This window comes from Perognathus longimembris, chromosome 24 (genome assembly GCF_023159225.1).
Source record: "Perognathus longimembris pacificus isolate PPM17 chromosome 24, ASM2315922v1, whole genome shotgun sequence".
In the NCBI taxonomy this organism is placed as follows: Eukaryota; Metazoa; Chordata; class Mammalia; order Rodentia; family Heteromyidae; genus Perognathus; species Perognathus longimembris.
Window position 1 is genome coordinate 34,487,348 of NC_063184.1, and position 24,303 is coordinate 34,511,650.

Consider the following 24,303-nt stretch of genomic DNA (forward strand, 5'->3'; position numbering starts at 1 on the left):
AGGTGACATGCTACAAACTAATTGCAAAAACATCGGGGCTGATACATTCGTTTGTACTAAGGCAATTGTCTGGTGAAAAATAATTATATAATACATTAAGATGACAATTAAAATTTAATGCATCCACATGGAACACGAGATATTCTCTGTGCCCTGAGACAGCATAAACCGTGGGAGATAAAGTCATCATTTACGCTTGTGAAGTAATCTAATCTGTTCTGTCACCGGGAGGAAGAAGAGCCTTCGCGTGTTTCCAATCACTGAGACTCCACTGCAGGGGAAAATTTCCAGAGGCTGAGATCAGTGACCCACCTGCTCTGCCATTCAGCCTTTAACGAGCTGCACAGTTGGGATGCTTTTCTTTAATATGCAAAGTGCTCCAGACGCGGAGGAATCTGAGCCTCCAGCCCCGTAGACTTCGCCAGGCCCTTCCCTCTGTTCTTTGTGCAGAAGCGTTTGCTAAACTTAAAGACAGTTTAACAACAGTATGTCTCCCTTAGAAATCGGTCCCGCTGAATCACTAGTGCTTTGAACTGTTCCTTGCCTTCCTCTTTGAGGATTCCACTCGCATGCCTCTGAAGGCTGTGTTTTCTATTCAACTCCACAGCCACCAAGGTCCAGCGGCATTCACCTGTCGGAGAAGCTGCTCTACGAGAAGGCGAGCCGCCTAACACTGGAACAGCTTTGCATTTGATTTTAATAGATATTGTTCACCATTGGCATGATTACACCTATGGTTTTGTCTCACAAAAAACATTACAAGTGGATTTTTTTAGGGAAAAGACGTCATAACATGCTGAAGCATATTATGAACTGTAAAAAAAAAAAAAAAAACACCAAAAAATGAAGCCATCTCGCAATGTGTTCTGGATTGGCTTTGTCGAAAGTCTGGTGCTCTACTACTTGAGCCAAACCTCCACTTTCAGCTTTCCGCCGGTTACTTGGAGATAAGCACCTTGAGATCTTTCCACTTGGGGCGGGCTTTAAACCGTCTATCAGCCTCTTGAGTAGCTAGGATTGCAGGTGTGGGCTGCAAGCTCCGGGCCCTATAGCAAAGTTTAAATACTGCATACACGTGAATGCTTACTTGATTTTTTACTATTCTATACTATTTTTTGTTGTGTTTTTATTTTTCCAGTCCTGGGCCTTGGACTCAGTGCCTGAGCACCGTCCCTGGCTTCCTTTTGCTCAAGGCTAGCACTCTGCCACTTGAGCCACAGCGCCACTTCTGGCCGTTTTCTGTATATGTGGTGCTGGGGAATCGAACCCAGGGCTTCATGTATACGAGGCGAGCGCTCTTGCCACTAGGCCCTGTCCCCAGCCCGCGACATGCCTTTATAAATAAATAGTTAGCAATCATTACTGATGCAGCTGAAATATAACTCTATGATAGTTTTTAAAAGAAAACAAAATGGGTAAGGAGACTTTCCTACCAAAGAATTGCCCCGTCGTGCAGGAGTAAAATGGACCATTTTGGAGAGAAACAGAGAACCACGTTCGAGAACGGTATTTTTTTTTTTTTTCCGTAGGTATTTTTGTTCTGGCCACCCACCGTGGCTGGCAACGGCCAACGCTCCAAAGGTTCGGGTGACATTTCTGTGTGTGTGTGTGTGTGTGTGTGTGTGTGTGTGTGTGTGTGTTTCCACGGCAGAGACCTGATGCCAATTTAGAGATGTGAGTTACAGTGAAGCCGAGCCATTTCCACGACTTGGCTGCCGGGCGGCGTGCGCTGCGGGCAATGTATCTGATAATCTCCCAAGCCCTCTCCACGCAGGCCCCCCCCCCCCCCATCTGCCGGGCAGAGCCCCAGACGGAGCACAGCGGAGACTTCGGGATGGGCCGCTTTTCAGTGTTTATTTCTAAAGCAAATTTCACCGCGACGGAGAGACTTTCGAAGCCTCAAAAACAGAGCCTTCTGCGGGACCGCGAGTGCGCGGCTCGAGTCGCACCGAGGGCCCGGGGGGCGAACACCCCCGGCGCCCGGGCGGGCGAGGCCTCGCAGGCACTGGACGTTCCTCCCCGCGCGTGTGCGTGTGCGCGCGCGTGTGTGCGCAAGACAGCTACCTTTGAATAACAGTGGCAGAACGTGCACTCGCGGGTCCCCAGGGCCAGCTGCTCTGTAGGTGACAGCCCCGGCGTCAGGCTCCTCTGCGATCGCCAGTAGGGCAGAGGCAGGACGGCAAGGCAATGGTGTTTGTCTTATTAACACGGAGGTCCGATTCTATCACACTAGCGGAGAGGGCTCTGAACGATGACGGAAATTACTGGTAGTACCCCTGAGATAATTCCTTTGGACTGGCTCGAATGAGGTCTCCAAAACGCACAGTGACCGAGAGGTAAGAACTGCTTGCACCACAGCTAGACTATGGAAGTTGCACACAAAAACAGTTCTTGAGGAAGGTTAGGGCGTTCTGTTTGTGTGGGGTTTTACAGAGAAATGTCAGAATTGTACGTTGGAAACTTGCTTTTCCAGCAGAGAAAGAAGAGAGGGGACGGGGAAGGGGGAGGGAGGGAAGGAGGGAAGGAGACGGCATGACCCAATTCGGGGCTGCTTTTCTTGTTTCTGTTGGGCAAAATCCATTAACCTATTATCCTCTTGAAATAAAGATCAGAAGAAGAATTATTTTGGATGTGATTTTTTTTCTTATTGAATTTTTTTCTGGAATATTTTAATAAAATTTTATTTTTTTTTCAGAAATACATGAAGCTGTCATGATTTCTATTTACAATAAGTATCCTTACTTACATCTCACTCCAGTAATCTTTTTTGGTTTTTGTTTTTTCACTCCAGTAATCTTGAAGAATTATTTCATTTGCACAGGTCAAAACCCAGCATTTTGTCCAGGTGTAATTCCAACCAGATGGCATTCTGTTCTTTTAAAAAAATAAATGGCTTCTCTTGAAAATTGAGGAGCTGATGATATTTACTGGGTTTTGACACTCACATCTCAAATAGATTCTCCAATACAGCATGTTAAAACGTTACTGCTAGTGACTTCTCTTGGAGGTTAAAATTAGTGTAAGATTTCAAAGAAGAGGTGTGGAAAATGCCCAACGAGGGGGGGGGGAGGGGGGATGACATCCTAGCAAACAGGGAGATTTCTGCACCCCCAGAGGCCTGCTGGAGCCAAGCACCCTCCCATTCCTGACATGTAAGACAAACACGGGTTCAAGCAAGGTAAAAAGAAAAAGAAAAAAAATCAACCCTCCAACTCTCCCCTGTGTGTCTAATTTATTCACTGAAACCAGCTTGCTTATCAATAAGCAGGGGCTAAGGATTCGAAATAACGTAATCGTTATTATCCCAGGAAATTAAAAACATGGGGAAGTAGGAAGTGCTCCAGCACAGTAAGTCAAACATCTGTAACGCGCTCTATCCCGAGTGACCGTTTCTAAAACGGCACCGAGCACAGCCCTGCCGCACCCACTCCTGACGTGGGCCCCGGTGGCTTCACGGACGCCGTGATTGGTCTCCCGGGGAGATCACGCCGCCCTGGGACGGACAGCGCGGGGCCGGGCTGGAAGGCGGTGGATGCTGACCGGGGAGGACCGGTGGGCCCGTGGGGCCTTCCAGTCTTACACAGGGCCCCCCCCCCCCGGGAGGCGTGGGACTGCAGACAGGCAAGGGGTACTCCACCCCCACCCCCACCCCCACCCCCGGCCGGGGAGTCACGCGGCTACGCTGATGGGTGGAATTCGTCGGTCCTGATCTCAGGACAGCCAGCCCCACCGAGGCACGGGGGGCAGCATTCATCGCCTCGGCCGGCCGGGAGCCTCTTGCCCTGGGACGTGGGGTCGCCCTGTAAGAACGACCCCTCCCTCCCCTCCCGAGCCTTCTCCGCCTCCTTCCCCACCCAGGGCCAGACGCAACAGCCCAACGAAGCACACCTGAGCGTCCAGAAGGTGAATTTACACGGGATGACCAACGGTGATCACGCACAGCCACACGCTTAGCACTTACGCACGATGCAGCACGCGTGGCAGTTACATCTGAGCTGCTTTTGTAGTGAATTCTTTTTTTTTTTAATGTGTGTGAGAAACACACAGCACAGATATTCTTTCTGATGCAAACGTATTTTAAAATACCCGTTTCACAGCTCAAGCCTAAGCATATATTTCAGTTTTCATTGTAAATAAGACTCCCTAAGCTGGGCACCCGTGGCTCATGACTGCTATCCTAGCTATTCGGGAGGCTGAGATCAGGGCAGTCAGGGTTCGAAGCCAGCCCCAGTAGGAAAGTCTGTGAGACTTAATCTCTCATTAATCGGCGTGAGAATTCCTTTTTGCACGGATGTTTACAAACGCTAGGCCGCAGTCAGCTCAAGGAGCTCCTGGCTGTTGTTGGTGAAGCCCGGGTGTAAGAAGTTGTGGAAGAGAGTCAGGATCATCAGGAAGGAAGAAGATTCGGGTTAGTTACAGCCAGAAGAGAAACACGAAAATGACTGGAATTTAAAAGACAGTGGAAACTAACAAAGATTCCTTAGGTCTAGAAATTTTAAATTGTATTGTCTTTGTTTGTAATCTTGGTTTTCAGAGACGACTATGATTAACACACGTGTCTGAGCCAGGGTAGAAGGCTGGCGGGCCCGGCGCTTGAAGAGGAGCACCGGGCTCTTGGCTGCTTTCACAGGCTCTGTGGACTGACTCCCGAGTCTACAGGCACCGGCCGGTTCACCCTGTTCCACCCAGACATCCGGACAAAAGACTTTACAGTGCCCGCACGGCTCTGCTCTCAAGAGATCCTGCCGATTTTACAGACCGCACTCGTGCGGATTGAACTCAGCAGGCCCCACGTCCCCAGACGTCGTCTCTGGTCTGGTGGGAAGGTGCGTGTCTCTTGAGGGCGAGGGAGAGGACCACGCCGGTGCACAGGGCTGGGACGCGGGGGGCGGGGGGTGGGGGGCAGGACGAAGGCGTGGAAAGGAACGAGCTGACTTCACAGGAAGTGGCAGAAGGCAGGCAGCACACAGAAATGCACAGGCACCGGGACTTCCCGGCGTCCCCGGGGCCAGCTCTGCGCCAGGGAGAATTGTGCAAGGAAAGGAAGGGAAAGGAGCCACGTGCAAACGTGATTCTAGTCCAGTCGCTGGGCCTGGGGTCACACCCGCGGCCAGAAATGCTTGAAATTCGCAGAAGATCACTCGGTATTTCTTTCCGGGACTTTTGAAGAAGGAAAGATTAGGAAGCTAGAGATCAGGGAGGAATACTAAATTCACATTACAACTGAGAGGGAGAGTCTGCCTCCGGTTGCAGTCTTTCCTAGCGACTCTTCAGTAAATCTTCCTCGGTGAAGTTCTGGTCTGCTACTCACCGAATTCCCCAAGACGAAAGAATTCTCTTAACGATGACATTTCAAATCGCGTGGCTGGTGTTTAAGAGTCACATGCCTTCGCCTAAACCTTCCCTCCGTTTTTCACTGTCCAACAGGCACTCTGCTTGTGGTCACAATGCGTGACGCTGGCAATCACACCACTGCCAGCTAGACAACACCGCTCCCCTGGCTAAACCGCTCCCAAGCCCGTCCTGACTTCACCAACTCAGGACCCCAGGAGTGACTTAGCTACAAGCACCCACCCTCGACTTAGAGCGGCTCCAGAACCTGGCTCTGCGCGCTCGCCTTGGATGTGGTGCTGGCAACTCTCAGCAACACGTCTTTCTCTCCGCTTCCCACCGTTCCCGAGCTGTAAGAACGCTCACATCGCGCGAGAAGATTTAGTTGGATTTATATCAGAAAAGTGCGTTACAACGGTGCGACTTCCGCGCCACTCCTACCGACTGAGGCGAAATGCGCTCTGAGTGCAAGCACGCAACTCGAAATGCGACTCCCGGAAACATCCACTCTGCCTCTGGCTTCGTCTCCCAGCTCCAGCAAGCTCGCACACTCATTCTACACACACACTGCTTACTCTCCGTCTTCCATTTTGTCCTTCCAATCCCTAACACGCACACGGGTCCTGGACTCCCTCAGGAAAAGGTATCGGAATGCTGGGGGAGCCTTTCAGGTGATCACCGAACGCACTCCATTCTAATAAGCATCACCGAGTGAAGCCTGTTCTGACACATCTCTTGCTCCTTTGATAATAAGATGAAAACAATCTCAACCCACACGGAGCCACTGAAAGAAAAGTGGATTCTGAGAAGGGGAAAGAATTGGCAGTGGTAGACACTGGCCATTCCTCTCACAACCGTCTTTCACATCAATACAGTGACGTCTGTTTTAACATCCCGTTCATTTCGGGGTTGTAGACGGCACCGCTAAGCGCAGGGAGGTTGATCTGTTTCTAAGAAAAATGAGGAGGCTTTGTCCTATAAGAAGTGGTTGTAGAAAACGAGAACACTGTGACTCCTGAAAAAGATTTGGGTGCCTGAGTTTATTTGTCAGGCACCGCGTGATTCAGACAAAATGATGATGTTTTCAGAGTAGAATATATAAAATCGTGAGAATAAGCTATAAGCAGAGAGAAACGTCGTCAGCTGGAGGTGGCTTTCTAGTGGGTTCTGAGAGTATTTGGTAGGTGTGATACTGGAAGACAAAGGTTCAAGAATATAGACATCAGGCTGAGAGGATATGGTATATCCCATAAGACTTCATTTAGGAAGAAAGAGAGGACCAAGAACACCTCTGGGCTGCTAGTCGTACCCACTGGTCTATCACAGACACAGGTACCTGTGAGGTCTCTCAGTTTTCCCCATTTTCGCCGCTTGGAGAACTGAGGGCACCCATTTCTCTCGCGCAGTACGGCAAGAGATCTTAGGGCTAGGACCGCCTTGTGGAAAGGAGGCCGGAGGTCACCCCGAAGGGCAAGTGCAGTGGTCCGCCAGGGGGAGGGTCTCACTGCGCAGATATCGATGCGACAAGGCTGAAGTGCGCTGACAAATCTCTTCTTCTGCCACCGCCCTCAAACATCCTGTGTTTCTGTCTGAAATCTGCTGTTCCAAGTATGAGTATTCTGTGTCAGATTCCCTTCGCTGTTTGTTACACAAGCACGTTCCCTCTGTGAACCCACGCGGTCAGGGAAATGGGGCTGTCGATTGCGCTCCGTGGGCCTGTGGTGTTTCCAGTTGCGACTGCACTCAGTGACTAGCACTGCCACGAAACTAAAGAAGCTCAGCCTTTCCTCCCACCAGACACGACTTGTCCTGACATCTGTCCTGTGTCGACTTCGTGTATGGAAAGAGAAGAAAAATAAGCTACTGCGTTTTTTAAATGTGCTCTGCGAAAGAGAGCTACTTTACAGCACTATTTTACTGTGGATGTAAAATACTGATGCACTGTGGGAAAGCACAGGAGTCTGGTTTTTCTCTGGGAGTTGAAGAGGAAGAGAGCATAATTAAATCAATGAAGCCCAGAACTTTAGCTTTCTCCATACTTAGACCGATGTCACTGCTGTGGTTTTAACTGAATACACTGTTGCCTTTGACATGGAGTCAGTACTTTCCTGGACCGGGGTAACTGGACCTCAGCATGTCAAGCAACGTGATCTCCACAATGAGTATTTGCAAATCTCCGTTACAGATGGTAAATTAGTAAGGTTGATCACACAGTAGAACCTTTCAAAAGAGGGTCGGCTGCCTCAAAGCACAGAGGTCTCCTCACCCGACCCCATCTCTCCTGGGGTAACTACAAACATCACTCAAACATTCAAATACTCCCACACTCAAACTACCAACATCTGGTACACCCTCTGCAGCCAGAAGTCCAAAAAAATGGGAAAAAATAAATAGACACTATAAATAAATAAACAAACACATCTTCTAGCAAGAAGAGCTGCGAGGTTATAATAAATAAAGCCCGAGCGGAGAACGCTTGGGAAGACCTATTCTGAAAGCATTTGAAGTGGGGAATTTTTCAGGTGTTCCTTAAGAATGTCTCAATTCAACCAGGTGAGCCGGCTGCAAAGGTCACGTACTGTAGTACACACTGGCTGGTGCGGATACAGGTTTGTGAACATCTCCCTGAGAGGAAGGCTGGCGGTGGGCAGGAGGTTTGGGAAGAGAAGGAAAGGGTGATTATAGGAAATGCCCGGGCACGTGTTCAGGTGACCCACGGCAGCGGAGACTGACTGGGCACGGGCAGGCGGCATGGTTCCTCAACGGCTCCCTTGGAGAGCTCAGGGCCACGCCGGCCACGCAGGGAGCCCCCCACCTCTCCTGCTGTCTCAGCCAGTGTCCTCGCAGCAGTGCTGACGCTCCCGCGAGATCTCTCGGGAGGGCGTAGGGAGGGGTGCCGCGGTGCGGGAGTCGTGTTTCACCCTGCACGCCACGCTAAGGGTCGCGCCGACACACCGGGGTGCGGTGAGTTCACGCGCACTGGCCATTCCCTCTTACACCACCAGGCCTGGAGAACATCCGTCCAGTGCCGTCCCAGGTCCGGCAACACGGAACTCAGAGAAAAAGCCAGAGTCGCTCGGGGCCGGGCCACCGTTCCACCCGCGCGGCCGCTGGGAGACCTCGCGCGGGCGCGGGAAATGGCTGTTTTTCACAATTCTTTCAGGTTTACACTATTCGAAGAGGGTCCTCTATAATAAACAGCGCTTCCTAAAATAATAGCGTCAACTGACAACCTTCCAAAGTTACAGCAGGAAGAAAAGCGCGAAAGCCTTTCAAACGTCAGAAAATGTGCCTACATGTAAAGTGAAACTCAAAACAACAGAACTCAGCAACTGTAATGGAGAAGGAAGCTACTCTCCCTTCCTCCACCGTGGGCAGACGCAGACGTGCTACCAGCACTGGGGAAACGTAATTTCTACGGAGAATTATGACAAAGTGAAGAGCTGAGCCAAGATCGTGTCCATAAATTAAAGCCTGAATTTTATAATTGTGAGGGAAGACTACCAACTACCGCCTAACAACAGGACAAACCGGAGCCGCCGTTTTAATCCCAGTAATCGGAGTGACTAAGTATTTTGTCATTCCAATTCATCAATAACTATCCACACCATTTGTGAGATTTAGCCGTGTAAGACACCAAAATCTTCAGCATAATTCAAGCTCTAAGGAATCAATCTTTACTCCATTTTATCAACAGAAAGCAAGTCTGCAACGGTCTACTTCCAAGCAGTCCTACGGCCTTTTAAAATTAGCAGGATCATGTAGTTATGAACTGACGTACAAATACATAATATATTCAGTTATTTTCAGAATTTTTTTTTTAACTACAGCCGGCGCCTCCTCATAGTCCTTCTCCACAATGTGTCTTCGATGAGTACAGAGCGTTAGTAACCACTAAGGGGGTTGGTAATTTTAATGTATCATTTCCTTTCGTCACATGCACAAGCTGTGCGTGTGGAATGCGTAGCACACTGTTATCATTAAATTTAGCATTCATATGTTGCTAAGATAATTCTGTATTCGATTATTTACCTCCTCACTCTATTTTTTTTCTAAACTTCCTAAGTAACTTAAGCTTCCTCATCACCAAGACAAAGCTACCCCTTAACAGATTCTCCGATATGTCTATCAGTCCAAACGTGAACACCTCCACGCGGGACACACGGTCTGCATATTGCGTATGACAAAAATGCAGAAGAAAGCATGAACTACGTGCTGTAAAGACGGCACGGGTAAAATGACCTGAAACACAGACAACGGTGGCATCACTTACCCCTGACCTGTGTCATTCTGACAATGTGGGCTTTTCTTGAAACTCGGCAGCAGATTTTAAAAAAAAAGAGAGAGAAATTCTCATTCTGAGAGAAATAAGCCAAATTTGTCATGAAAGGGCCAACCCTTGACAGAGCCAGGCGTTTCAAAGCCCCGCACACGTGTCTGCGTTACGAATGATCCGGCCATCTTCCCGTGGTGGCGTGGGACTTTCTTACACTCGGTATCTGGCGGCCTTGCGTGCCTCTTTCTGTAGAGTAGCATTCGGAAGGCTCAGCTTCTGTCCTCTGCACACGTTACCACAGCGCTTCCTAAGGCTGTGGCTTCTTAGTTGCTGCCCTGGACATTGTATTCAATCCATGAGCTGTGACAAAAGACTTTCAGAAACTGATAAGTTTTTCTCTTCAAAATCCTGAAGGGAGAACGCGCAGCCGTGGTCCCTGGAGACCCGGGAAAGGACGGCAGGGGCAGAACACAGGGCTACCAACGCCAGGCCCACCAACGGGTCAGATGCCCTGGGTCCCCCCAATTGTGGGGCCGGCTTCAGAAAAGCAGCGTTGGGTGTGCAGTGCCCTGGGGCCTGAACAGGTGACCCCAACACCCCCAGAGCCCGGGCCAGGGCAGAGCGAAGAGATTCTGGGTACCATGTCTCCCTAGCCCTGGAGAACCAGAACCAGAAAGAGGGCGGGGGGGGGGGGGGAGGCAAACGCTCAGACCTCAGCTCCCGCGGTGTCTAAGAGACGAGGATCTCCGGAGGCAGACGCTTTGTCCCCTTCCGGTGGCATTTGTTGGTGCTTGAAGTGGATTACATCACCTCTCCTCTTTTCTGCTCCCTTCACAGTCCCTCCATCTTTTTTATTTTTTAACGCCTTTTAGATGTGCTGATTTCGAAAATGTTAATCTCTTTATTTAAAGTCTCCTTGTGAGTATCAAGGTCACATTCCCCACCATGTCCTACTTTGGGCTCAAACAACCAAGACAGGCTCATGGATGGCAAGCCATCTTTCCATTCTTTTAGTACTCAAGGTAATAGAAACACGTTTCACTATCTTTTTTTTTTTTAATCCTAAAACAACTAAGTCAACCAAAGATAGTGTTTCTATCATTAAGAAAAGACAAGTTTTAAGCTTGGCGAATGGGCTATTCCTGGATACAGTGCGCACACACACACACACACACTACAGAAAATCACAGCAAAACAGCACACCTACTAACTCAGATGTCTCCGTAGCTTATGCATGTCTATATATTCTGTTCTACGATGGCTTCTCTTTTCTAATATTACCAGAGAGATACCTGGCTGTTACATTTTAAAGGAGCTCAAAACACTTCCTTTATTTCAGTGATTGCAGCCACACAAAAGTTTGAAAGCAGACAAAATAATTTCTAGTTAGAGACCAATATCCCACTAACTCCTAGGGCTGTGGACACTGAGCGGGCGGAAGGACAGACTTCAGGAGACACTTCTCAGGCTTCGCTGCCAGACACAGTACCCTGAAATGTCTTCATCACCCATAATCTCCATGCTCCAATTTCGAGAAAATTTCTCCAGCTATTTCCGTGGCCATCTATATACATAGGATAGCTTGAGAAAGTTTGCAGGAAAAGAAACAAACCAAAACCAAAAATTGTAGCTGCATCTGAAGCAGCTGCAACCACGAACCAAGCAAATTGTAAGCAAATAGTGAGAAAGATAGAGGAATTTTTTTTTACAATAAGTAAACAGTGAATGATTATGAAATGATTTTCAAAGAGAGAAGATCATTCTTGTGTGTTGAAATAAACCTTAAAAATAAATAAACCTCAAGGAATACAAGATGAAGTATTAATAAATGTAACCATGGGATTTCTGAGAGTTTGAAACATCTAAGATCCAGGGACGTGGTGACAATGTTTGGATGGAGAAAATGTAAAGCATGAAGCATGCAGTGTGCTAGTGTCTCTCTCTCTCTCTCTCTCTCTCTTTCTCTCTCTCACTCTGTGCTGGATCAGCACACCATGGTAAAATATTTTAAATCACAACTTAATATAGGACTCTAGAGATGCTATGTAATATCTTTCATAACTATTACTTTTATTAAAAGGATTGAGATAAACCAGGAACCAATGCAAAGCTACCAAAACATATCTTCATTACCTATCTCCAGCATAGCCGTCGGATGTGTAATTCTACAGAAAACAAGCCTCACAAGGGCTCTCTACTGGGCCAGCCCACTACCTTTTCTACACATTTTCTGAGCGTATCATACACAACCAGAGACAAACGACATACTGGGCGTTACATTTGGGGGACCTCTCCTGCCTACCACCCTTTAAGTTAAACCTGTACGTGATGGACGCACTTCAGAGAACAGAGCCATGTGGTATAGGGGAGAATTTCCTGGACCAGTACCCTGCTTTTGAAGCGCTGTGTCTCCTGTCAAGAAGCAAATGGAAGGACAGACTTAAAGGAGGGGCTGAGAATCCCACTGTGCCATTTCCTTACCCAGAGGGATATAAAATTAAAACCAGAGAACCTATCTCTGCAACTAATTTTACTCCTCTATGGACGACTTCTATGTGCGTGCAGGTGTTTTTAAAAGACACTTATTTACAAATCATGACCCTCCCCCCCAAACAATTACAAATATGCTTTTATAGATTAAAGGGCTATTTAGTTTTCAGCCCAACTGCAGTTATTGGCATATATTATATGAAATGTAAAATAACCCGCTGATGAACTAAAGCTACATTTCTAGTTTGTGTAAGGCAAATGGTAATTAAATATCTAACACCAGAAATACCCCAATCTAGAATAAAATGATAGCTAATCTCAGTCTGGGTAATGAGGAAGAAGCGATAGTAACCACATTTCTTTCCTTGCACAGTTCTTCTTCCTTGAAACACATAACATAGGACCAGAAATCTGGCTACTTTGCTAGTGACCTGGCTACTCTGCCCCCCTGTAGAAGTGAGACTCCAACCTTCAATAACAAAGAAAGGACTGAAATAGATTTCATCACCTCTCTATCTGCAAGCTTTGTGTGGTGAAGCTCATAAAGTCCGATGACAAAGTAGCCATACGTTAAATAAACATACTTAATCTCATACTTGATCAGTATGTTCTTCCTCTGAGAATTATGGATGTAGCTATTTGCAGACACTAGACTAAACTATCATGTTTCTGTATGGGGCACATGTGTAAGTATATTCATACGACTGATTCATGAAAGTAGAACATAGAAAGATAGTCACTTGTTGAACTCAAAGGATCAAAGCTATCAATTAATCGTTTAGGTTAGCACTCTTATATATTATATGAAACAAATACATGTATATGAATATGATCCAAGTTAAGGTTAAATATTATTATATCCTTAGCCATTTCACTAATATACTTTATATAGCTAAGAAACGCATCTCCAAAAAAAGAACGTGGCTAAGTGAATTGCTATCTAACAGATAGGATGATACTGAATATGCAATATGTAATGCACCAACTTCAGATTCAGACAGGTAACTTCTTCTGCTTCTGCCTCATAATTTGAGCACACCATGCACAGGTAGTAACTGCATCCTGTGACTCTGCGACCTTGAACGTCCTCTCCTGACCTACATGGAGGGAGCTGAAGCTCTGAAGGACTGAGAAAGGCTTCTTGGGCCTGCTGTGAAACTTGAATTTTATTTGTTCTGTACATAACCATTTAAACAAGTCACAGTACACTGACTTTAGAGCTCATTCACTTATTTGATTTAACCTTAAATAATGAATATCGCAGTCCAAAATGGTTTCCAACCTGCTTTATGTAAACGATACTATATAATTCCTCTAAAAAGTATTTTAGCAGACTCAGTGCCCCAGCCACAAAAAAATAAAATAAAAACTAGCACATTGAGTATTGAATAATGTTTAATCAGATTTATAAGCAATTCAGGTTGCATATTCCAGACTCATTACAGTATCTTTATGAGTTATCACATCTGTATTTTGACTCAATTTCAATTCTTCAGTGTGATGAGGCAGGAGAAATTCCCAAGTAGATATTCCTTTCCATTGAATAATCCTACTTATATTTTAATTGATAATCTTCTGTTGTAGGGCTCTTGTGATGGAAAATTGCTGGCATGTGCTTACTTCCAATGTACAAAACAAGAAAGAGGATGGAAATGCTCTGAAATATAAAACGAAGTATGTAAAATTAACATGCTAAATGCTAACTCAGTCAAATGAATGCTTTGTAATATAAAAGGAAGTAGCTAGGCTCTCATTTAAACTGCTGAATGTGAACTCAAGGGAGTGAAGAATATGTGTGAAATATCTTTCCCTCCTATAGTCAATAGCTCTACCTATTAGAAAACAGTAAGATATTAAATAGAAGGCACACCTTGTATGTGTCGTATTCTCTTTGTACTGTTTGTGTTTATGTACGTGTGTGTGTGTGTGCGCGCGCGCGCGTGTGTATGTGCTCATCCTTGGACTGAGCTCAGGGTCTGGGCACTGTCCTTGTGCTTTGGTGCTCAAAGCTGGACCTCTTCCACCTGGGACAAAGCTCCACTTCTGTTTTTTCTGGGGGTTAACTGGAGATAGGAGTCTCACACACTTTCCTGCCTCGGCTGGCTTTGAACTGTGACCAGATCTCAGGCTCCCGAGTAGCTAGGATTACAGACGTGAGCCACTGCACAAGACTATACTTTTCAATGACAGTATTTTGTCTGAGCATACTTACATCAACTCAGAATGATAATTGAGAGCCATGTAGATAGATAACACCTATGTGGGAATTCAGTAAGACACAAAAGCATCTGGCTGGAGGAGAACTTAGATAGCTGTTACCTCCATAAAAGCATGTGATACGAGACTCAGCGTGAGGCTCTGACAAAGACAGTACAGAAACGAGCCTCACTCTCAGGGGTCACAGAGGGAAGAAACGAAAATGCTACGGCATAAATCAGTTAATATTAAGAAATGTGGAACCCCATTGAGAAGTCATGCCACTGAGAAGGGAATAGTGACCTCAAAAAAAAAATAAATACTATTTTGTAAGCATGGAAGTTTGCTTGCTGGTATCAGAACATGTGTGAGCATGGGCCTGGGGTGGGGAACACGCATGGAGGAAAGGGTGAGTGCGGACAGCCTCGCTCTAAGGTAAGAACCCAGAGAGTTCTAGAAGTCTGTCCGCACGTCCACTGGCACCTACGGCGCTGTGCGCAGTGCGCATCGTCAGGCAGGAGTCTAAACATGCCAACCAGCAAGCGTATCCGGGAACCAAGAACAGCACAGAGGGAGCAAGTCTTGGCAAAGTGTATCATCAGTGAGGATGTTCTGGTACATCATCCTCTTCTTTCATAAGGGCCGTGTACGGTCTGTTTCCGGAATGCCGAGGCTTCGATAAGCCTTGCCCACATGGCCGAAAGGCGGCCCGTTCAGTCTTGTGTCCCATGAACACAGCCTCCTGCAGGGGACGGTGAAGGTAGGTCTGTCGGCTATAGAAACCGTGGAATCCTCTTCCACCCAGAGGACAGAACGCCGAGGATGTCACTAACTAATTTCAAACCATTCAGGAGCCCAGATCGGACAGGATACGAGCTAAAAGTCAGTGCCAAACGAATGCCAGCACCAACGGGTGGGTGCGCCGACAGGGAATGAACCGCTCTGCTGGCTGGCTGCCTCTTGTTAGATTTTTATAGCTTTCACCTCAAATCATATTAGTTGAGATAGATCATTAACCAGCAAGTAAAGAAGAAACAAAAATAAAATCGCATTATCTTCTGTAACTAGAGTTACAAGGGGCTCCCGGCAAGCGCCGACATCAGCTAATGGAGGGATGATGGGGACGGCGAATAGATTGCCATTTCTCAGAGAACCACATTAGAATACAACACGCCGCACATGAAATCCCAGATGTGGTTACAGGGAGCGTGAGCTCCCGTGCCTGCTGTCCTGTTTCCTGCTCATGGGGCTGAGGTGAGTAAACCACTTTGATGGTAAGAGATTTAATCATAAGCCCTGAATACAGGAAGTTAGTGGAAACGGGGAATGACTAGTGTGATTCCAAGACAGGGAGATCTGCCGCCAATGAGACACACTAGGAGAGTTGGAAACTTGGGCTCAGGAGTCTGGAGGTAAAGGAGGAAAGACACCAAGCAGAGAGGAACCCAGGCAGAGGTGCGCGTGAGCAGCGCGTATCAACATCAGCCGCAATTGTACGTGGAGTCCCATAAACGCTCTTCCCACAGGATTGAGTTCCTACATTAGAAAACTCTGACCGAAGGCAGACTGAGATAATGAGGAGATGGGGAGCAATGTGTTACCAAACAAAGAATGCCCTACAATTCCAATCAAGACAGACTTGCTCCTTGTCACACAGACAGATGCCTGCAAGATTTCTCCCCAAACAAAGTTGACGGGGAGATGTAGGATTAACCTCCAGCCACGGATTAAATAAAGATTCCAAATGTTTGACATCAGGGTGGCCTGACATGAAGTTACCAGCACTGTCCCATAAATGGTTCCCTCTAGTCTGAGGATTCTAGAAAATTCCATGGGCTTAGAAATCATTTAGTCATCCTGATACTGCTATTTTTGCTCTACTCAAAATAGTTTATCATTGGACGACACTTTGAATAAAAGTTTAGTCACAAGTATATTTCAGATAAAATAACACTGATTATCTCCTGATTGTTTCCAGAATGAAGGGATTGGTTATGTTTGTTTATTGGGGGAAAAATCAGCAAATTTCCAAGTAAGCAAGCTTTATGGCTTGATTCATGAGGGGTTTAGACTTACTGAAACTGGACGGAGAGTGAGCAGAAGCTGTTGAAATGGCAAAGCTGAAACAATACAGGGCAATGACCTGCAAAAGGCCTCGCTGTTGTCTGATATTTGGGGTTTTCTAAGCACATAAACAAGTCTATCAATTACGTTCTTCTTGTATGTTTCTAATTTGCTGAGGATTTCCAGGCTTTTTAACACATGATACAATTTCTCTTTGCAAAGATGTCCATAGTTCTAAAGTTCAAATGTAAGAGGCCCATAATTTCTAATTGGAATCTAGATGATAGGAATGCAATGCTATTTTTAATGCTATTTTTTGTCTCAGGCTTAGAATTATAGTTTAAAGCAGTTAAAAACAACTGTCGATTTTCATTAAACTTAAAAATGATGTTAAGGTGATTAGGTCACTCTAATAAAAATTAAAGGTGAACATTGGCGACAATTAACTTTTTTCCGGTGGTCTCAGTATGGTGGTGGGGATACAGGAGGAAGCCCACCTAGTGCCATTTATCACTCTAATCTCTCCACGTGTCCTTGATGAAGCAGATGAAACGGCAACACTAACAAAGAGTGCTCCTAAGTAACTCAGAGAGTACTGGTAACCGGGCCAGACTTGACGCTTAATTGTAAAACAGTTCACGTCTTCAGAGCACACTAGGAACCCTCTTCAGGGATCATTTCTTACACATTGACCATAGGGCCCAATGACTGCACTGAGGGGCATTTTTTTTTTAAGGCATAATCCTGGGGTCAGTTCCAGCATTTGAACTTGGGGTCTTCGACTTGCTAGGTAAGTTCTCTACTCCCTGAGCCATGCCGCCAGCCCTTTGTGCTGTTTTCTAAGTTTTCAGGGAAGGTCTTCGGCTTTCGTGCAGGCCGTGTCCGACCTCCGGCTTCCTACTGGTCCTTCTCCGCAAGCCTGGGGCGTAGGTGTGAGCCAGCACGCCCCGCGTCGTGGAGATGGGGGTCTCACTCAACCCGGGCTGAGCTGGATCCCAGCCATGATCCTCCTGACCTCTGCCCACCAAATAGCTGGGATTGTAGGATGGTTCCCCACAGCCAGGCTCCAGACCCTCCCCTCCGGAGCTGCTGGGATTACAGGGGTGAGCCAGCACGTGGGGTACTGAGTACACTTTTATATGTGCATATGTCACGATTTTTGTATAAGACAATTTATTATTTTTAATTTTAACTCAGGTAGAGACGTTGGGAGTTAGACAAGTAGAGATGATGGTCTAATTAATATTTTAACTATAGCACCATTTCTGCATCATTACTGTATAAATTACAGTCATAGCTTCATTAGGCTTTTTTAGAGTTTTGCAAAATTAGCTAAATATACATCTACTTTTCCTAACATCAAAATGTACATTATGTTCATGATAAAAACTAAATGCACATTTAGCAAAAGTAGAAGAGCAACCTCAATAATTATTTAAACATTCTGATTAAAAGCAAGTAATTGGTGTCAATTTTTAGCTTCTTTAATTACATAAGGGATGTGCTTTTCAATTTAGAAGATGAGAGTATTTCCATTCCTGATGATAAATGACACAATATTAAAAACCATCACTTGTATGAACGAGAGGAAAAATGACTCTGGCTTCTGGTTTGTTCTAGTTAACAATAAAATTCAGTACTCCTGTGAAATCAGGGCAAAGAAGTAATTCTAATGATAACTGCATAGACCTGAAGTGACATGAAACACAATTAAACTTGTAAGAAGAGCTAACACTAACTTAAGTGTAAACTAGCCCGTTTCTGCTTGTCATGCAAGTGTTAACCCCAACATAAAATGATAAGCCATGTGAACTGGTTCAAATGAATAATGGTAATAATACAAGATACCATTATAGAAAGGTAGATTTCCCACCATATCCTGCCTGACAGCCTACAAAAGAGCCTGCACCGGCCTGCCGTGACAGGGAAGAAATTCTTGAGGCTGCTAGCATGACCCTTAATCCTGACATCAGGATGCTATGGAAACATTCTGGGTTCTCAACACATGGGGGGGGGATTTCCACAAAGGGGGAAGAAGAACGATCGTTGATCTTATTAACAATGACCATCACCCTCACTTGCATTAGAAAGGATAGCTAGTCAGTGGATGAAACGGTTTCCAGAATTACAGCCCTACATGTAAGAATAATTACCCAAACTGGGACTCTCTGAAAGCCCAAGAGGGCCAACGGGTTCTCGCCTGTATCTGATGTCCATTTCCCTGAGGACAGGTGCGGCAAGCAAGCATTTCCATCATCGGAAAATTTAAGTTTCAATCCCTTCTGAGCACCTTGTTACTTTTGGCCTTCAGTGGATGGCCGTTGCCTTCCTCCAACACATGTTCTTGCGAGTAAGTGAGGTAACATTTCATTAAGCTACTAAAATTTGGGGAGAGGTTTATTTGCAATAACAAATAACATTTGGAGTCCAGGCACCAGTTTAAGAGAGAAAGGCGGCGTCGTTGCTAGCCTCACTTGGAAAGCTTTGATTTGAGGCTGCCTGGGCTCCTCCCTGAGTGTGAATGACTGAAGACATCAATGACCAAATTACATCTTCATCATTTGCTTGTACCCCCGTGGCAGACTATAACTTGAAGAAGGCTGAGCAAGTACCACTGATATACAGGCAGTCAAAATTAGTTGGTTCTGAAGTGAAAAAGTACTATAGCATGCCGTGAAAATAGTGTCTGTAAATCACTTGAGAAGCTAAGCACATTCTTCCGTAAATACCCGTGATCGCTGTTGCCAGCACGACCTAGCGTCTGGGGATCCCTCACCTGTCTCTCCTCATCAAGCCCGCAGGACTGGAGTTCTGACTACAACCCGGACCCCGCCCTCCCCGGCCATGTGGTGACCGTGCCTAACCCCAGAAGTGAAGTCCTGGCCTTTCCTTTCCTTAAAGGTTTTCTATAGCAAACTTCCCTTCCTATTCTGAGTCACAAAAGCAGCCACACAGGTGTCGCCTGCCAGTTCTAGCTTGTGGTCCCCACATATATACGTATGTATGTATGTATTTCCCCCCATGAAGGAACACGTCGTGGAAGATGGATTTTCAATAGTAGGGAAGAGGCATCTCTGGTGGAGTTACCAGGAGTCTGGCCTTCTTCCAGGATTATTTTTGGGGTGAGCACAGGCTTGGCATTACCCGTCCTACTGATCTGTGCACTTAGAGGAGAGGCCTCTTGGGTGGGAGAGGACCAATGGGGGGCATTTCTTTACCACAATCTTCGGGGGAGCTCTGCCTCGACTCTCACGGTACTTGGATCCTCAATAGCGGTGATCTAGAACCATCCTCCTTCAGAGCAGGGTCTCACTACTGCTGCGAGAACCCAGAGCCCCCGCCAGGGCCTGGCGGCGAGGAGGATGCCCTGGCTCGAGCCACGGCAGGGCCAGCGCCAGGCCTCCGCCGGCGCTCCCCACGCCGCATGGAGGGCCGCGGAGGGCCCAGCCACGGCCTCGCTGCTCTCGCGACGCCGCCTGTCGCCTCCGACACCCCCGGGGGCGGGCACAGTGACCGTCAGGTCAGAAGGCCACCTCGCGTCGGCCAGGACAATGCCACCTCTGGGGACGCAGGACCTTCTGCTCACGTTAACCCTCGGAGGCCCACAGCGACGCGACGCGGGGCGCCACGCCCCAGGGACGAGCGCGACACGCGCAGCGAGGTTCGGCGTCGCCTCGCGCCGTCCACCGGGCAAGGCCCTGATCATACAGGAAAGGGTTCTCCCGCCGACACTGTCCATCTGCCCCGCCCAACGCCATCTTATCCTGCTCCCGAGAACCAGCTGGAGCCGCCTGCCCCCAGGACGGCAAGCACCCCCCCCCCCCGAGGGCGCTGGGGCCACACTTACTCAGATAGGGTGGTTTGTAAGGCGCTCGTGTGTTGGACAGCAGGCCGTCCAGCTCCTTCCTCTCCAGGGTGCTGTGCAGGGCCTTCTCCTTGCCGAAGGTGGAGAAGGAGCGCTCGGGCCCCGGCTGGGCTTCGGGAGCCTCAAACACCTCGGTGTCCGGCACAGAGTCCATGCCCGGCACGTGCAGGTTGCTGCGGTAGTCGGCGGCCTGGCGCCCGTCGGAGGGGACGAAGGACGGCATCCAGCACCGGTCCGAGTGGCCCAGGGCCTTGCACTCCTCCGTGCAGTTGGAGAAGAGGTCCATGCCTGTGGGGAACACAAGACACGGGCTCACCGCGGGGCCGGGCCTCACCGATGGGGCGGCCGGCCGGGCGGAGGGAGGGAGGGGAGGGGAGCGGAGCGGAGCCTCCACAGGAGGGGTGCCAGGCAGCAGCAAGGATGCCTCTGCTGGGGCTCCCCCAAGGCCGGAGCCAGAACAGGAGGGGACCCGGGACCCCGTGGGAAACGCGGCGGGCCAAGGCCGCGATGGGGAGAAGGAGCCGCTCGGGGCCGAGCCGCGAGGATGGAGCCGTCTAGGCTTCCAGCAACTGGCTTTCTCACAGTAGCTCCTATCGGCACTCTGGAAGCCCGCATTATTACAAATCAGTTATTGCTCAGCACCTTAGACAACGCCGGAACAAATGGCCTCATTAGAAAGATCAAGGTAACCCAAAGCAATCCGAGGCCCGAGCAGATAGTATTGACAAACAGCTGACTTCTCATCCTGTAAACAGCGAGCCTTCCGCGTGCACACGAAGCCCTTCAGGATTCCACAATACCAGGGCTCCCAGGGACAGCCTCACTTCTCCGTGTGTTGCTTAGACAAACAAAAGTGTCCCGTGTGACCCGGTCACGGTGAAGAAAGCTCTTCCAGTTCCTTAAGCAAGGCACTGGACTTTTTTTAGTACTGCACAACATTGTTTGAGGGTTTTTTTTTTTTTTTTAAAGGACTGGTCTTGCAGCTTGAACTCAGGATGTAGGGCTCTGTCCCTGAGCCTCTTTGTGCTCCAGGTTAGCGCTCTACCACTTGAGCCACAGCACCACTTCTGGCTTTTTCTGAACAGTTTATTGGAGATAAGATTCTCACCGACTTTCCTGCCTGGGCTGGCTTCCATCCCAGCCTCCTGACGAGCTAGGATTACAGTCTTGAGCTATTGGTGCCCGACTATGTGATATTTACTTTTATATGAAACACAGCACAGTAACACAGAAACGGCATCTCACTGTATTTCCAGCTGTCGTAACAGGCTTTAAAATAATATTGGTCTGAAGTCACTGACATCACCAACCTCTACAGATAAACCATCAAATCCAAAATCAAGAAAAACTGTATTTTTTGGACCAGAGGGCAGTATGTATCTAGCAAACCCAATTCATTATTATTTCTATAACTACCATGAATAGCAGGAGCCCTCAAAGAAAGCTATGCCTAAATTTCCAACGGTATTATGTGATGTTTAGATTTATATGTGTTTGTATGTGTTAACAGTGTATGCATAAATACTTCTCAAATGTATGCTTTCTGCATTTACGTTAATAGTTTCAGATTTATGAATAACCAATTACATAAATTATTTCTCAAAAAGTGATACCCAGTCCCTAGTATGTCTAGCTCATGATAGAACAACTTTTTATTTTAAGTTAAACTGTGTACAATGCTGAGTCTGACTTTGATTATAACATTCCATTGGTAATTGTCATGCCTAAGCCTGGAAATAAATTGCTGAGCAGTGAACTGTTGAAGAGCAAAACGTGAGCTGAAGCTGGGATTAAGAACAGCATGGGATGAATGCATCAACATTTTGAAAGACACCAAGAATGAAGTTCAGGCCTTAGCCCTCTTTCTGCAAAAAGGAAAGAGGTTCAAAAGAGAATAGGTATTGATAATGTGTCTGACACAGGGAGAGACCTGTTAGTTTTATTTTCATATTTTACTGTAAGTAAGCTATAAACTTTTGTTGTTGTTGCTGTTGTTGTTGAGCTGGTATGAAAGCTTGACCTCAGGGCGTGAGTGCTGTAGTCCCTTAGCTTTTTCCCTTAGCTTTTGAAGGTTGGCACTTGAGCCACGCCTCCACTTCTCCTATATCTGCTTACTAAATATAAGACTCTCAGGGACTTTTCTGCCGGGGTTAGCCTCTATCCACGCCCAGCACGTCTCAGCCTCTTGAGAGGTGTGAGCCGCTAGCACTCTAGTGAATCCTTATTATTATTATTATTGTAGAAGAAGCTGTTTAGTATTTAAAGAGTGAGGAAAACTATTACCAGCAATTTCCTTACTTACAAAGTAAGCACAAGATATAAAACCTGAAGACCTGGTAGCACTGAAGTCACAAGGCTTGTCTTGAGTCTTGAGAAGATCGTGGTGCACAATTTGCAGTTAATACACGTTTTCTTCACATGCCTGATTTATATCCTATGCAGAACAACACCACGCATCGTCTTTCACACCTGCTGCCTTTGCCCACGTGTTCTTCTAACTCTCAATCCCATAGTCTCCTACAGAATGTTTTATTAAACTACTAGGCTAATAAAAAGATTCTGCTTCATGAAGTATCAGATTCTTCCGATTTTACTTCTACGTATGGGGAGCCTCCAGTTTTGAATTTTAATTTTTTCTTTCACATATGTGTTTTTTTTTCCCCCGTCTCTCAATTAATTACTAAAGACTAGTGAGAATTTCCTTAGGCCAGGCAGGAAAGCTCGCGGAATCTGAGATTCTGTACAAAGAAAATGTACGTTACACAACTTGTAAAACAAATAGTTAAGAAGATGAAGGTTTTTGCCGAAAAACGATGCCTTGTGGCAAAAGGGAAATGACCTCCACAACGTGCATTTGATTAATTTGTGGGTTAATTCTTCACCATGGAAGATCTACGCAGCTTCTCCTAACGGACGCGGAAGCGAGGCTGCTGGAATCGTGCCTGCTGCTTCACAAGTTTTATCGATCAAGCAAGTAGATCTGCTTGCATGAGGAAAAAAGTCAGACGTACATATGAAAATGAAAAAAAACATATCAATCAATAGGCTTCAAATAAGTAGCAAGAAATGAGCTGAGTGGTTTGTTTTTTTTTTCTCCCCCACTGGTCATTCAGAGAGACAGTCGGAGGAGGGCTCCATCACCGTGCTGGCCCGGTCCGGACTCTGGGTGCCTGTCATTCTTCCTTCCTAAAATGCTTTTATTATCTTTGAGTAGTTGTACAAAGGAGCTGCCGTTCAACAGAGCAGTTTACGAATTCAGTGCCTTATTCTTTTATCAGTTGTCATGAGCCTCTCGTTAAGTATACTACCCCTGTGATTACCGAGTTAAGAGAGGCGCGTTTGACTTCAGCGGTGTAAACAGGATTGCATCACACAGCACGTGAGCTTACCTTGAGATGTGAGGAGCCCTAACGCCGCCTTGGCTCTGAAAACCTCACTCGTGGTCCCACAGAGGGTTCAACATTTAATGAGTTAACTAGATTCTTTTTTTTTTCTCTTTCCAATTCCCTTAGTATTGAACCTGTGCAATGTTTAGAGAGTCAAAAAAAATGTAGGCCAGACCTTCTTTTGAAAGTTGGGTAAAAAAAAACCCAAAAAACTAAGAACTATCTCAACATATATTTGATTTGAAATCTTCTGTTTCCACTATTTATTTATTTTTCTGCTTCTCAGAAATAATCTGTATTGCAAAGCCTGACAGCGGATATGACAGATGGTCTGGCTATGAGAGTATAGCTAGACAAATTTCAAAATACATGTTTTTATAACTTGTCCCTTGTAGTCAGAAATGGGGAGTTGTATGGAAAACAAGTTGTGATTTCAAAAAATATCACAACTGTATCCAACGTGTGTTGGTCCCTGGTGATATTAATAATACAAACTATGTGTATACTTCTTTCTCATGCTACACGCCTAGAAAAAAAAAAACCAAAACATCACTCGGGGACCATATTTTCATTAACAAAAAAGTAAAGTGTGTGAAGATGTTGTCCTTCCCCATCCCCTGTAAAACTTCACCGTGTTCTCCATTTTTCCCTTACATATTCACTGCAATGAGAAGTCTCCTCACGTGATCCAAGTG

General features: G+C 46.6%; 1 protein-coding gene across 1 annotated transcript in view; it reads right to left on the reverse strand.

The window, feature by feature from the left end:
- Pcdh10 (protocadherin 10) overlaps window positions 1-24,303 on the reverse strand; it is a 47,469-nt gene that overhangs the window by 15,069 nt on the left and 8,097 nt on the right. Inside the window, 1 exon segment of the mRNA XM_048333561.1 lies at window positions 20,205-20,510. Coding sequence (XP_048189518.1) covers window positions 20,205-20,510 — 306 coding nt within the window.